The sequence below is a fragment of the Bos indicus x Bos taurus genome, chromosome 4, assembly GCF_003369695.1.
Source record: "Bos indicus x Bos taurus breed Angus x Brahman F1 hybrid chromosome 4, Bos_hybrid_MaternalHap_v2.0, whole genome shotgun sequence".
Taxonomy (NCBI): Eukaryota; Metazoa; Chordata; class Mammalia; order Artiodactyla; family Bovidae; genus Bos; species Bos indicus x Bos taurus.
In genome coordinates this window covers 56,921,882-56,937,452 of record NC_040079.1, presented here as the reverse complement: position 1 = coordinate 56,937,452, position 15,571 = coordinate 56,921,882, and the positions used below count along the sequence as shown (strand labels likewise).

Below are 15,571 nucleotides of genomic sequence, written 5' to 3'. Positions count from 1 at the left end.
GTTTGAGGCACCTTATCCTCCTGCATGTTTTTGCCTCTAAAATAACACTCTGTTCCTCCATCTGTTTACTTCATATGCCTTTATTTACTTATTTTTCTTTTGGGGGCATGCTTTGAATCATGTGTGATCTTAGTTCCCTGACCAGGGATTGAACCCTCACGCTCTGTTTGCATCCCCCATCCCACCCCCCACATTGGTAGCACAGAGTCTTAACCACTGGACTGCCAGGGAAGTCCTCACATGCCTTTAAAATACATTCCTACTAAATGTCAGATGCCCAGTTAAAGACAGTTTCTCAGTGTTGTTCTCCCCACAAAAATACATTCCTACTAATCATCAAATGTCCAGTTAAAGACGGTTTCCTCAGTACCATTCTCCCCACATCAGGCTATTATCCCAGGGTGTCTGGTATACCAGGTTTACAACTACAGGGGAAGATAAGAGAAAAGAAAGTTCTGGGGAGGCTCAGAAGTGAAATAAACCCTTGTACACACCTTGGTGGTGGTTTAGTCTCTCAGCTGTGCCCAACTCTTGCAACCCCATGGTCTTGTAGCCCACCAGGCTCCTCTGTCCATGGGATTTCCGAGGCAAGGATACTGGAGTGGGTTGCCACTTCCTCCTCAAGGGGATCTTCCTGACCCAGGTATCAAACCCGGGTCTCCTGCATTGCAGGTGGATTCTTTACCTACTGAGCCACCACACCTTACACTCAGGTAATCAGAAGAAGGTGTTGTCTCTAAGAAGCCATGAAATAGCACAACTTGAGAACCTCAAGATAACAAAGTGGACAACTCTCAACAGAAACTCCCAGAATGAATTACATTGTTCTTTGATCTGAAAACAATCACTCACCCAAACATTTGGGGCAGCACTGTCCTGGGGGAATGTGGCTAAGGTGCTGAGGACAGGAGAGAATGGGACAGACTTCTCTCACGCACTGTGTCCTGCCTCCCTAAAGAAAAGAGGAGAAAAAAGCACATTTAGAAAAGTACGTGCATATATATAGTGTCTAACCAAACTATCTGGAACAAACCTAGACCTTCCCTGGGGTTGGTCCCAGGGTGATTGCTCAGACCTGGCAACTGCCCCTAGGCATCCCATGCTCTTCCCCGTAGATGCCATGAATTGTACCCATGAGAAGGCTGCCTCTAAAGCGATGGGTTCAGCATCACCTCTCCCACTCACCACCACCACCACCACCTTTATCTTTTTTTCCTTCTTGAAGTGAAAGTGAAAGTCACTCAGTCATGTCAGACTCCTTGCAACACCATGGACTGTAGCCTACCAGACTCCTCTGTCTGTGACATTCTCCAGGCAAGAATACTGGAGTGGGTTGCCATGCTCTCCTCCAAGGGGATCTTCCAAACCTAGAGACTGAATCCTGGTCTCCTGCATTACAAGCAGATTCTTTACCGTCTGAGCCACCTGAGCATTTTGGCTTTTAAGCCCAACCAACCCTCTCAGTTTGGCTGAGATTTGAGGCTTTCAGTACTATAATCAGGAAATGTCTCTGGCAAACCCAGACAGGTTGGCCTTTCTTTCCAAGCCCAAGGCAAGAAAGCAACTTTGGGGGTTTTACTGAGATGTGTCTTCCTGTTTCAGACCCCCATCTTTCTAGTCCTGAGGTAAAGCTTCCTCCAGGAAGACTTCCCTTTTGGTCACTCCTTAAAGGTGTTGCTAGAACAACTCAGCAAGGCTCAGATTTGGGGAAGTTAGTCAATCTGCTGAAAATGGATACACTGGAAGCCAACATTCAGAAGAACCATTTCACTGAAGTCACTCAGCCAAACTAATATGAATCAAGTAGAAGGTTTATAATGACTGATATTAAAAAGACTTCAGCAGCCTTGGAAAATGTTCTAGAGTCTTCAGATCTTTCACTGTCTCTCATCCTTGACCCTTTCTGTCCTCCAGCGTCCATCACCTCTGACATTCATTCCTTGTCTTCCTCGGTATCCCCTGCTTCCCTGCCCATTAGTATCTTTAACCCCTCCGAGATGTGAAGATGAGCACACCAACTTCCTTTCTCCATTCCTTAGCAGGGATGCCTGTTTTCCAACCTCAGCAACTTGTAACTGAATCCCCATAAAGCCAAGACAAGAAAAAACAAAAAACGGGTTTTCCAGTCAATTTACATTCAACAGCTTTGCAAGGCTCAAGTGAAAACTATCCGGTGCAATATGAATTACTATCAAACTTGTGAATAATTCAGTTTTTTTTTTCTTTACCAAAAAAAATCAGTAAATTTGTTAGATCAATCACTAGGCAAATGACATCTCAATGAATTGGCTTCTCTAGGATTTGAGCTGGAAACCAAACTAGTAGACCCTCCGAAGTACCCGTTGCCTCAAGCCTGGAATTTTTATCTTAAGAGGCCTCAGGAAATAAGCAACTCATGCCTCAAAGAGTCCTGGGCCTCGCAAGGGAAAGATTCCCTCAGAGTGTTTCCTCACACCTTCTCCAGCACTTTCTGTATTAACACCAGACATTGGCCGTCTGGATCCTATTCGTTCCCATCCGAGCACACTACTGTCGCCTGTTGTTTCTGCTTTCCCTTCCTATTCCTGCCATTTTCATTGTGCAAGTTTTATTTTTTGGTAGGGACAGATGAAAAGGGTAGAGCATGTTATGTCTTTTTAAATATTTATTATTTTTAAGCCACTTTAAGGTTGGCTTCTTCCCCAAACCAATAGAAAACACACAAAAATACCACAAAAAGTCCTTCTGTTGTTTTTCCATTATTTCCAGATCAGCACGAATCACTAAAAATCTCCCAGGAATCCCTAGCTGTTCTCAGTGAGTTTCCTCACTCGACTGTATAATCCTAGACTCTGGCCCTTCACCAGACTTCAGAGGCGCATAACCTGAGTCTTGGTCACACTCTGAGGTCTGCCCCGGCTTATACATAAACCACAAAAGTCAAATCTAGAGGGAGGCAGAAGGCTCTCCTTAGCTTTTAACTTCCTCAAATCTCGAAGCCTTGGGCTACACGAGGTTGCCTGGATGTCGGCTTCTCTTAGGTGCACAGAGAATGTATTCTTTTCATCAATTTTCTCTGTTCTTGTTGGATCAGCATCTATTTTTCAAGCATATTTTAAAATTAAAATTTAAGAAAAATATTGCATAGTTGCATGGCCGTTAACTTGTCCAACACACTGGAAAGCTAGCCAAAGACTGTGTGTACTCCATTAATTTTCCTTACAATAAGGTCAAAGAGTGAATTTTGCATACATAATACAACTGCAGTTTGTGTCTCCCAAGAGTCCGTTAAAGTAACTTGAACTCCAATTTAAGTTTGCTGCTTTGGTCAGGTTTTATTTTGTTTGGGTTGCAGAATTGTGGCATAGCCCAAGTCCCGAGGCTGCATTCCAATTAATACCTCCAAAGAAAGTCCCAGGCCCTTTCAGCTCACAACCTGCTTCTATGATTTCAAATCAGCAGGGACTCTGGCTAAACTATAAGCCAGGGCTTTGCTGTAAACTAAGAAAGTTAAAAAAGCAGAAGCAAACATTTCTGGTTCTAAAATTGCACTAATTCCTACTGTAATTGCACTAAATTGACTCTATTAGATTATCACCATGGCTTTCTAATTAACTTACCTGCCTCAACTTTCTTTCCACGAGTCCATCCTGCAAGGTTCAATATCTCCAAGACTCTTATCCAGCATCCACAACTGTTTCATTATTTGAGCTAAGATTTATTCAAGGTTTACCATACATTAGGATTACCAGCAGTGAATATAACACACCAAAAAATCATTCTTTATAGAGCACATCCATATGTTAAGGTGGAGGATGACTTAACCATAACATTCAGGAGAAAGTTTAACCCATTCAAGCTAAAAGTCCATGTAGAAATGACTAGGTGCCCACTAGAATCTTTTTTTTCTCCTGACACAGAGCCAATCTGTATTTCCAAGTCTCCCTTACTGTTAGGGGTAGCCAGTGGGAGGTAGACGGAAATCTTTCACACTAAAGAAGGCTGAACGCCAAAGAACTGATGCTTTTAAACTGAGCTGTTGGAGAAGACTCTTGAGAGTCCCTTGGATTCAAGGAGATCAAACCAGTCAATCCTAAAGGAAATCAATCCTGAATATTCATTAGAAAGACTGATGCTGAAACTGAAGCTCCAATACTTTGGCCACCTGATGAGAAGAACTGACTCACTGGAAAAGACCCTGATGCTGGGAAAGATTGAAAGCAGAAGGGGATGACAGAGGATGAGACGATTGGATGCATCACTGACTCAATGGACATGAGTTTGAGCAAGCTCCAGGAGACGGTGAAGGACAGGGAGGCCTGGTTTGCTGCAGTTCGCGGGGTCACAAAGAGTCAGACACATCTGAGGGATTGAACAATAAGGTGCCATGCTCTCAAGAATTTTGCAATAACTTGGAAGAGCCTGCTTCCCTGAGTCACCATATGGAAGTCTACCCACTAAACACCTGCAAGGAACTGTTAAATGAGCAAGAAATAAATTTTACCGTGTTAACACTCGGATGAATCAGTTCTTTATTACCCCAGTGAGGCAACATACTCCATAATCTTTTCTCCAATCTCCTTTACTTCCAACACCAACACAGAGAGGGGATTCCAATGTATCTTATTTCTTTCCTGTCCCCAAACATATCTTATGCCTTCTCTCTTCTTTATGCATGCATCTTTCCCTTTCTGCCCCGATCACTGACCCCTATGGAAATCCTGCTTCACTCAAGGTCTATTTCCTGCCTATTGTCTTCTGTAAAGTCTTCTCAGATCAGATCAGATCAGTCGCTCAGTCATGTCCGACTCTTTGCAACCCCATGAATCACAGCACACCAGGCCTCCCTGTCCATCACCAACTTCCGGAGTTCACTCAGACTCACGTCCATCGAGTCAGTGATGCAATCCAGCCATCTCATCCTCTGTTGTCCCCTTCTCCTCCTGCCCTCAATCCCTCCCAGCATCAGGGTCTTTTCCAATGAGTCAACTCTTCGCATGAGGTGGCCAAAGTACTGGAGTTTCAGCTTTAGCATCAGTCCTTCCAAAGAAAGCCCAGGGCTGATCTCCTTCAGAATGGACTGGTTGGATCTCCTTGCAGTCCAAGGGACTCTCAAGAGTCTTATTCAATACCACAGTTCAAAAGCATCAATTCTTCGGCGCTCAGCCTTCTTCACAGTCCAACTCTCACATCCATACATGACCACAGGAAAAACCATAGCCTTGACTAGACGAACCTTTGTTGGCAAAGTAATGTCTCTGCTTTTGAATATGCTATCTAAGTTGGTCATAACTTTCCTTCCAAGGAGTAAGCACCTTTTAATTTCATGGCTGCAGTCACAATCTGTAGTGATTGTGGAGCCCCCCAAAATAAAGTCTGACACTGTTTCCACTGTTTCCCCATCTATTTCCCATGAAGTGATGGGACCGGATGCCATGATCTTCATTTTCTGAATGCTGAGCTTTAAGCCAACTTTTTCACTCTCTACTTTCACTTTCATCAAGAGGCTTTTGAGTTCCTCTTCACTTTCTGCCATAAGGGTGGTGTCATCTGCATATCTGAGGTTATTGATATTTCTCCTGGCAATCTTGATTCCAGCTTGTGTCTCTTCCAGTCCAGCATTTTTCATCATGTACTCTACATATAAGTTAAATAAACAGGGTGACTAGACCCTTTCAATTCCCAACAACCTCCTCTATAATCCTGTATCTTTTCTTTTCTCATCTGTACTCCTGTGGTATTTTTGACACACACATGAACATTTAACCCTGACAGACAATACTGGTTTTGTCTCTAAGGGCAGGAACCAGTCCTTTGAGCCTAATATCCTTCAATGGACTCAAGGAAACATCTCAATAAAAATTCATTGAATGAAAGGAAGAGCCACCACATATAATGAGCTCCAGAATCCAGGTAAATTGTTCAGAGCAACTGAAAGATGCTGATGAGACGGCAGAGTTCAGGGCTGTCTGCATCCCTTTACCTTTGTATCTCCGTGGGTTTTGCATAATTTGGGTACCAACTAAATGTTTGTTAGTGCCCATATTTCAAAAAGCATCCCTCAACTTCAATTTTTAAAGATGGTATGAGTCCTAGTATCCATGTATTTTGTCTAATGTTTGAAAATGTCTAAATGGTCAAAATGCATAGGGACTAACGACTGTATTCCCATTTGATCAACAAGAAAAGCTAGGAAGGTCCATGATACTGGAGAGTTACAATTTCTACCATTTGCCCATTCCTTGAAAAGGCAAACTTGTCCTCTAGAGGTGATCCTTTGTTCCTATTGCCTATGCAAGTGCTTCTCCAAAAGCAGTTGTTTTAAAAAGAAAGACATGGAGCTTATGCCAGGTCTATTTTCTTAATTTTCTTTTAGTTGATTTAGTCAAGAACACAATTACTTTGTGTCAAAGTTTACCCTAATGCAGCAGTTCTGTTGCATAATTAAAAAAAAAAAAAAGAAAGAAAGTATCTTCCTGACGGTAGTGATGAGTGCAAGATGATAAAACTACAGCCATGTGCATGCAGGATGCTTCTCCATCCCTGAGGTCTGCTGGGAATTGGGGGCTGGAAACTGTTCTGCAGCACGTGACATGGCACTCATTCCTTGACCAGGAAACAGATCGTGGCCACCTAACAGGAGGTGGGAAGCACAGCAGTGCATGTCTAACCAGTTAAGACCAGTCAGCTACACGCAACCACATTCGAGAGTGATTTTTATTTGTCTGGAGAGTAATTTTTTTAAAACAATATTCAACTCTGAAGAAAATAGACTTCTCCATTGATTCTAGATGGAGGTGAGAATGAAAGAAGAGGAAAAACTAGAGGAACTAGTGTAAGGAAGAAATAAATCGTGGGTACAAAGAGCTCATGTGTGACTCACAATTTTTACATCACAACAACCAGTGGTATAAAGCAAATTTGGGAGCAAAGTACCAAATCTGAATTACAAATTGGGTTAAAAAACTTCTCTCAGAGAAATGGATATCTTTATCCACGCCCCTCTTCAACCTGGAAATTTATTTTGATGAAGTTCTGAAGCATGACAGCTACTTCAAGGGTGAAGGACTTAGTACTTGGCTTCCCCTGTTCTTGGCCAGTGTGGAATCAGAAATCAACACAAAAGAGAGGCTGCAGGTGAGTTGTGAGGATGAGGAAGTGGAAGGAGAGTGGACAAAGACATGTCACGTGCTTCCCTGGTAGCTCAGACAGTAAAGAATCTGACTGCAGTGCAGGAGACTTGGGTTCGATCCCTGGGTTGGGAAGATCCCCTGAAGAAGGAACCAGCAACCCACTCCAGTATTCTTGCCTAGAGAATTCCATGGACTTAGGAGCCTGGCAGGCTACAGTCCATGGGGTTGCAAAGAGGTGGACATGACTGAGCAACTTTTACTTTCACAAGCCCACTACAATGGGCAAGAGAAAGGCATATATGAATGCACACACACACACGTATACACACACAATACACTGGCATATATGTTTATAGTACGTGCTATAAAATGCCATGGACAGAGGAGCCTGACAGGCTATATAGCCCATAGGGTTCCAAAGAGTTGGAGTCGATTGAGTGACTAAACCACTACCACCACACGCTAAAATAATTTGTGTGTGTGTGTTTGTGAGACTCAACACTAGCCTAGGGCTTTTCCACTTTGACATTACTGATGTTTTAAGACTTTGCTTCAGGGGGCCGTCATATGCATTGTAGAATGTTTAGCAGCATCCCTGGTCTCTATCCACTAGATGCCAGTATCCGCCTTCATCCCCTGGTTGCAATAAAGAGGAATGTCTCCAGACACTGCCAAATGATGCCCGGGTACAAAATCAATTCAAGTTGAGAACTACTACACTAGACCAACGTTTTCTCGAGCCACAATCCAGGAACCTGCATTTTTGATAACTTTCCCAGCCGACTTGCTGCTGTCCAAGGCACCACATTTTGCAAATGCCTCACTAACAGGAGCTTCCATCAAGTGGGGATTAAGTCATAATTATCTTGTGAGTTCCTCACAGCTAGCGCACATCATAGTTTATAACATGTGATTAAGACGTGTGTTCTGAATGATGGAGATTATTTTTTAGGTTGAAGAGTTCTCTGAGAGAAGAATCGGGCCCCATTTCACCTCAGTGGCTAGAGGCTACTTTTACTCATGATCATGGAACGGAGAGCAGGAGTGGGTGACAGGCTGATGGAGTTGAATTACGCTTCTCTGAGGCATCTGTGCTGAGTCCAACTCGGGCTTTATCATCACCGTCTGTATGGATCCTGGAGACTTTCTTTCCCAAGAATCTGAACATCATGCTATGCATGGATTTTTGTTTTCAAGTCATAAAATAAAACTCAACTTCAATTCTACACACAGAGAGTCAAAGGTATGTCAGCAAAGTTTGGCCACGGTACTTATTTTGTCCCATGAAAATCTTGAGCCAACAATGACCTCTGAGAAGTACCCACTGGGCTGATAAAAACAAAACCTTTTTCTTGCTTCACTGCCTATTCAGAAAATCAAGGCCTGCCTTAAGAATCAAGCCTGAACCAAATTCCTTTCATTTTTCCCATCAATTTGTGTTTCCAAGTCCAATTGTACTGTTGCTCATACTAACAAATTACCACACAGCCTTGGTGACTTAAAATAACACACATTTATTACCTTACAGTTCTGGAGATTAGAAGCCTGAAATCAATTTCACTGGGCTAAAATCAAAGTGTTGGCAGGGCTGTGTTCCTTCTAGAGACTCCCAGAGGAATCTGTTTCCTTGTCTCTTCCAACTTCTAGGTTCCTGGTCTTCTTTCTCCATCATCAAAACCAGCAGTAGCGTCTTCAAATCTCTCTCTGAACCTGGCCCTTGCTTCCATCATCATGTCTTCTCTAACTCTGACCCTTCCACTTTCCCTTTTTAAGGACTCTTGAAAAAAGGGCCCATCCAGATAATCCAGGATAATCTCTCCATTTCAACATCATTTTGTTGTTGTTCAGTAGCTCAGTTGTGTCTGACTCTTTGTGACCCCATGGACTACAGCACACCAGGCTTCCTGGTCCTTCACTATCTCCCTCAGTTTTCTCAAACTCATGTCCATTTAGTCGATGATGCCATCCAACCATCTCATCCTCTGTCACCCCCTTCTCCTTCTGCCATCAATCTTTCCCAGCATCAGGGTCTTTTCCAATGAGTCAGCTCTTCGCAACAGATGGCCAAAGTACTGGAGCTTCAGTTTCAGCATCAGTCCTCTCAATGAATATTCAGGGTTGATTTCCTTTAGGATTGACTGGTTTGCTCTCCTTGCTGTCCAAGGAACTTTCAAGAGTCTTCTCCAACCCCACAGTTCAAAAGCATCAATTCTTGGCACTCAGCCTTCTTTATGGTTCAGCTCTCACATCCGTGCATGACTACTGGAAACATCCTTAACTAAAATTATATCTACAAAGTCATTTGTGCCATATAAGGTGACAGTCACAGGTTTGGGGGATTAGGATGTGAACATCTAGATGGTCAGAGAGCACATTATTATTAACTATACAACTACCACATTATATAACTACCAAAGTTATTATTATTAAAGAAATGACATTTCATTTCACTGTGTAGCATATAAGGTGACAGTCACAGGTTTGGGGGATTAGGATGTGAACATCTAGATGGTCAGAGAGCATATTATTATTAACTATATAACTACTACATTATATAACTACCAAAGTTATTATTATTAAAGAAATAACATTTCATTTCACTGTGTAGCACCAGATGTAATGTTTCAGCTCTAATGTCACTATAACGCACTATAATAACCTTCCTATCAGCTTTCCCCCCGCTGAACAAGCTAGTTTTCCCTATGTTTTACATAAAAGGAAAAGACAGCCAGGAACTTCTGTTTGAATCCTGGTTATATGGTACTGAACTGAACAAGTTCCTCACTTCCCATTTGCTCTCCCTCTGCTCATCTCTAGTTATTTCATTCTACCTTTTAGAAGGTGAACACTCCATTCAGACAATCTGAATTTCTCCTCTTGCTCACTCTCTTCTTATTGTCTCAGGCCAATCATCGGTGCTGATGGACATCTTCAGGAACATTTTGGATGTTAAGGAAGGAGGAAACCATCCTGTTTGCCAACAGGTCTCTTCTGGGCCCCTATATTTAAGTTCCCACCAAGTTGTATGATTTATCACCCTCTGGCCCTTGACAATAAGCCCTGCAGGGACTTCAGTGTCCTCTGATGGTAGATGATCCCCAGAGAGTCTGATTGTATTCATCATGTTCAGAGACACCTGCAGGAGATTTCAGAGAAACTGAAGGCCGGGGTGGGCGGCGGGGTGGGGGTGGGGGGTTGGGGTTGTATGGTGCCACAGCCAGGCCTCCCCTGTTGCCAGCTCTAGGCTTATTATCAGAAGCTGCCTGGGTGAGCAGGTTCAGCCTAGCTATGGAGACAACGGTGGACTTCAAGGGCACGTGGAGGCAGGGCCAAATGTCGTAATTTTGTGAGACAAATATTAGAGTCATAAATAAATAGGTGATGTAAATGTGTTGATTCTTTTCACTAACACCATTTTAAAAGAGGGTTTCCATTATGCGTTTGCTTAAGCCTCATATCTAAAGCTAAAAATTCATCTGTCTTCCTCTGAGTCCTGGTTCTTTGCTCTTTCTTGTCACTTAGCTGAATGGCAGGGTTTGTTTGTTTGTTTGTTTTTCCTTAATGTTTCTGCTTTGAAAAAGAAAATTTCAAATTTCTTCCTCTTCCCCAAGCCCAGCTTTCCCCACAGGCAGACACACAAATCACTGATAACAACTGGGGTACTGTTTGAGGCAAATTCCAACTGGTTGGAAGTTTCCACGAATATTTTATTCCCTGTCATTGTCCATTTTAGAAACAGGAAGATAAGACCACCCTTGAGGGCCAACCTCCAATGTGATCTTTGAGCAAATGCCCTGCAACCCGAGGGATAAAAAAGCTCTGGGAATCAGAATAGATCTGCCAGCCCTAGTTCATTTGGTGTCTGCGGATGGGAGCTGAGGGCTGACGGACGACTGGAGCAGAAGCAGTAATCTGCCCTGAAGGACCTGACACCTCTTTCCAAGGCTCACTGAACAGAGAGGTAGGACTTGCCGATAAGGGCCCTGAGAATCTGGCCTTGCTGGCAAGCATGGGGGGCTCCCTCTCTGAAACAATCAACAAATAAACAAACAAATCCACAGGAGAACACCCTCCTGATGTTTCAGATTCCCAGACACCTTCCAGACCACCCCGGTAGGACGTTTTTCAACTGCCGTTCTGGGGAAAAAAAAAAAAAGTAAAAGAAAGAAAACGAGCCTTTTTCCTTTTCTTGCCATTTTTATCAAAGTTCAACCTTTCATCATCATGTAAGTAGTCAAAGCTGTTACAAGCCTACCGCTGACACATCAAACGCTTTATCTACAGTCTGGCCCACTTCCAGGGAGATGAAAAGACCGATCATTCAGAACTCACACCTCCTGTGAGTTATGAGCCATGCCTGAAAGGAAGGAAATAACACCATTGTGCAGGAGGAAGGGCATTTTTCATGTTCCCCAGGCTGTCTGCACTGCAGCAAAGCTGGTTATGCGCTAGGGAGGAAGCTACACGAAAGCCTTTGACTGGAGGCAAGTGTCTCTAGAAATACTGTCCCACAGTATTCTCATGGACTGCTCATCTAAAACCTTTCTGTTGACCTTTAAGTTTTGACACCAGAAGTTGTTTATGTACTATACCACATGCTTCATATTGTTTTATTTTGCTTCCACAGTCTTTCATTTGGATTTATTATTTGCCCAAACTGGGTTGGGAGTTCACTAAGGATAGAAGCTAGGTTAATCTTCCTTTTGTCTTCCTCAAGTGCTTCTCTCCTCCCAGCTCCACAGCTAGACCACAGTAACATCGGAAGTGCTTGGCTTTCAGTTAAACACCTGCTTGTACAGTTGTCAGTTAAAACTGGAATAATTCAAAAACGTTTGTGCTCCAGTAATGTTTCCTGAGGTCTAAAAATATCTGTTGCCTTAAAATGAATTAGTCTTAATGAAGATATATCTGGATCCCCTTACTGTATTGACAAAATTGCACTTAGAAGTCTTCACGATTTTTCATAAATATAGTATACCTGAAAACACTACAGAAAAAATATTATATTTAAACTGAAATTTCTGAGTTGATGAGTCACAGCATTTTGGTTTTTGTTCATCTCTGCAACAAACATTTGAGTTTCTATATGTTAGACACTGTGATCTTTAAATGAAAAATTTCTAAACTTCCATTCAGTACACATGACTATGTATAGTTCTCTACTTTGTATCAAATGACAATTCCCTAAAATTCTAATAAAATATAAATTGCTGTAAACATAATACCCACAGAGTCCTATAAACACTCTAGCCTCTATTGAGGTACACTGTCCAGAGAAACTAGAGGCTTCTGCTGCTGCTGCCGCTGCTGCTGTTGAGTCAGTCGTGTCTGACTCTGTGTGATCCCATAGATGGCAGCCCAACAGGCTCCTCTCTCCCTGGGATTCTCCAGGCAAGAACACTGGAGTGGGTTGCCATTTCCTTCTCCAATGCATGAAAGTGAAAGTGAAAGTGAAAGTGAAGTCTCTCAGTCACGTCCGACTCTTAGCGACCCCATGGACTGTAGCCTACCAGGCTCCTCCATCCATGGGATTTTCCAGGCAAGAGTACTGGAGTGGGGTGCCATTGCCTTCTCCGAGAGGCTTCTCACACTGTTCATTCAAACTAGTGATGCCTGTGGGTATTGGTCTTGTCAACCAGTTCTAAGTTTGTGTTTTAAGACAATCAGGATGTAATCCAATCTTGGCAAGCTCTTGGGATGATCATAATCTAGGCCCAACATGATCAAAGGAAGAGATGTGTATAGACTGTTGGAAATAGTTGTGATGAGGGGCTCCTAGCTTGAGCCAAAGCTCTCATTCTGACAAGTCTGGGCAACTCCAGTGAAAAAGAGAAGTCCCCTGTTTGTCTTCTTGTGAGAGCAAACTCCATCCTAAGACAGGCAGAGATGCAGCACGACAGAACCCCCTAGTTACTGAGTCTAGTTACAGAAGGAGGGAATTATTGTGAATATAACTTGGCATCTGTCACTCCAGCTATCCCAAGTCCAGGGCCTGCCATGGATGCCCATGTTGGTTCTGAGGAAGAAAGATGCTGAAAATAAAGCTGAAAAGAACTGTGAAATATTCAAGTACAGGCCCACTGATTTGGGATTTCTATAATTGAGTAAAACACATGGAAAGGAAAATCCAGATGACACTGCTGGTGATCAGAGGTCTCCATGATACTAGTGGCAACGTGCAGTCAAAGAGGATGGATGCAGTAGCCATGCCAGGCTGAGAGCCAGAGTGACTGGGAAAACGGGGCGAACAGGGGGGACAATGGCAGACAGACATGAGAGACGATGGACTCCTGTCCAGCGCAGAAAAGAGATATTTCCTCTATCATAAACTCTTTTTAGGAAGACTAGGCATCCGCCTAGGAAGATGATCACCATTGGCAATACCTATTATAAAATAGTACCTGTGGACAAAGCATACATATATTCTCTGGCAAATGGACTAGTAAGCAGAAAGAAAAAGTGCTTGGCTTCTTGCAGAAACAATGAGTTGTGTTAAACTGAGCTTCTCCTGGAATAATATCAGACGAGGTCCAGAAGCATTGTCTCATAGTCTTGGCCAGAACGTGCTCCAGAGAAGCCGGAAGAGAGTAGGTACCTCAGTGAGGGGGCAGCTGGCTGGAAAGTTTATCAGGTCATGGGTGAGGTCTGAGTGGACAACAGCTCTGTAACTATGACAATAGGCCTAGCAACCCAGAGGTTAAGGTTAAATCCTTAACCCTATTAAAAGGAATGAAAAAAAAAGTTCTACCCGAACAACAGTTGTATCTTATTTCAGAAAAAGATACAGAAAACAGTTCAGGACAAGTTATTTTAGGCCATAGCTAAAACAGAAGGCCAGATGCTTGTCGGAATTACCATAAACGTTTCAATGAAAGCCAAGGACAGTTTCCATGGTTCCTATGATACTAATGGAAGAAGAGTGGAAGGTCACCTTTGATTGGAAACCAGGGGAAGGCCGATCCATTTGAAATAGAGACAAGCAACTCAGAACACATGCAGCATCTCTCTTTAAAGACTAGTGCTGAAGCGGAGTATTTGGAAGGCAAATGTCAAAGACTCAGGGAGGCAGTGACTCAGAAACATCAACCATTTTATTTTTCCAAACCAACGGGAGGATGATGGCAATGTCTTAAAAACAAGCAGACTGAGTGAAAGTTTACACACTGGAGATGGAACATCTAGCTCTTTTCTAGACCGAGAAATCCAGAAAGTCACTTTTTAAATTGACCTATGCTATTTATAAAGATCTTCATCAACCAGTATTAAAGTTTGGTTGCCTAATTCAGAAAACTGTTATAAACAAGTAGGTCAAAGTATATGACCAACTCATGATCAGAACATTGCTAATTCAGATTGGTTGAAAATATTTGTAATCTGAAGAGAGTATGGCATATGCTCAAGTGTGTAGATTATAGATATTGGCCTTGAAGTGAAGGATTCTCTTAATTTTTTAGATAGGACATAACATTTTACATTTTCTAAGTATCTATCTGATAAAGTCTATTTAGGGAGTCTGTGGGTGAGATACCAAAATGGTTCCATTCCCCTCCCCCCAAAAATTGCTGAAGTGGAAAATACACTTACATTTATGTCCTATATTTTACTTAAAATGCATCCTATAGATACTCATGTGCAATGACTATTTCATGCTTTTGTTTTAGGAAGATGTTTCCAGTAGTGTAGGACAAAGACTATGATCCACTGACCTTTTAACTAGTTTAGCCTGGGATAGCCTTTAGGCTCAAGTCTCCCTTCTTCTTTTGTAAATCCTCCCAAGCAGCCTGACTGAAATCACAAGTGCTCCATTCTCTGGCATCAAATCTGCCTGAAAGATGGTTGCTCTCGGGTGTCCCTGGTGGTCGTCCCTGGTGGTTGCTCTCGGGCATTCTATTAAGAATCTAACTTCCAAGTCAGTGGACACAAGTTTGATCCCTACTCCGGGAAGATCCCACATGCCACCGGGCAACTCAGCCCATGCACCACTACTACTAGAGCCTGCAAGCTGCAACTATTGAGCCCAAGTGCTGCCAACAGTGAAGCCCACTCACCTAGAGCAAGGCCTTCACAACAATAGAAGCCACCACAATGAGAAGCCCGCACTCTGCAACTAGAGAGTAGCCCCTGAGAGCCGCGACTAGAGAAAGCCCATGTGCCGCGACGATGACCCAGTGTAGCCAAATAAATAAATATCTAAAAAATGGTTGTTCTCATTTAATAAAAATGCCATGCTAGGGAAACTTGGGCAGCCACAAAATCCATATGCATTCAAAATCCATAGCTCCCAAAGGGTCTAATAAGTTTTACTTTGAAAAACAGAAGAGTTCTTAATGCTTGCAAATGAAAGGAGCCGTATGGCACTGAAATTGTTCCTAGCAAATATTTTAAATGATTTGCCTCACAAGTATTCCTAACTCCAAAGGGTAACAGGAATGAAAGGAGAGAGCCTCAGATGTACATGT

The 15,571-nt window shown here is 42.8% G+C and overlaps 1 protein-coding gene across 1 annotated transcript in view; it reads right to left on the bottom strand.

Annotated features, from left to right (window-relative positions):
• The window catches only part of BMPER (BMP binding endothelial regulator), a 252,207-nt gene that overhangs the window by 109,270 nt on the left and 127,366 nt on the right, over positions 1–15,571 (bottom strand). Inside the window, exon 7 of the mRNA XM_027539508.1 lies at positions 853–952. Within this exon, the coding sequence (XP_027395309.1) occupies positions 853–952 (100 nt within the window). The remainder of the gene's footprint in view (positions 1–852; positions 953–15,571) is intronic.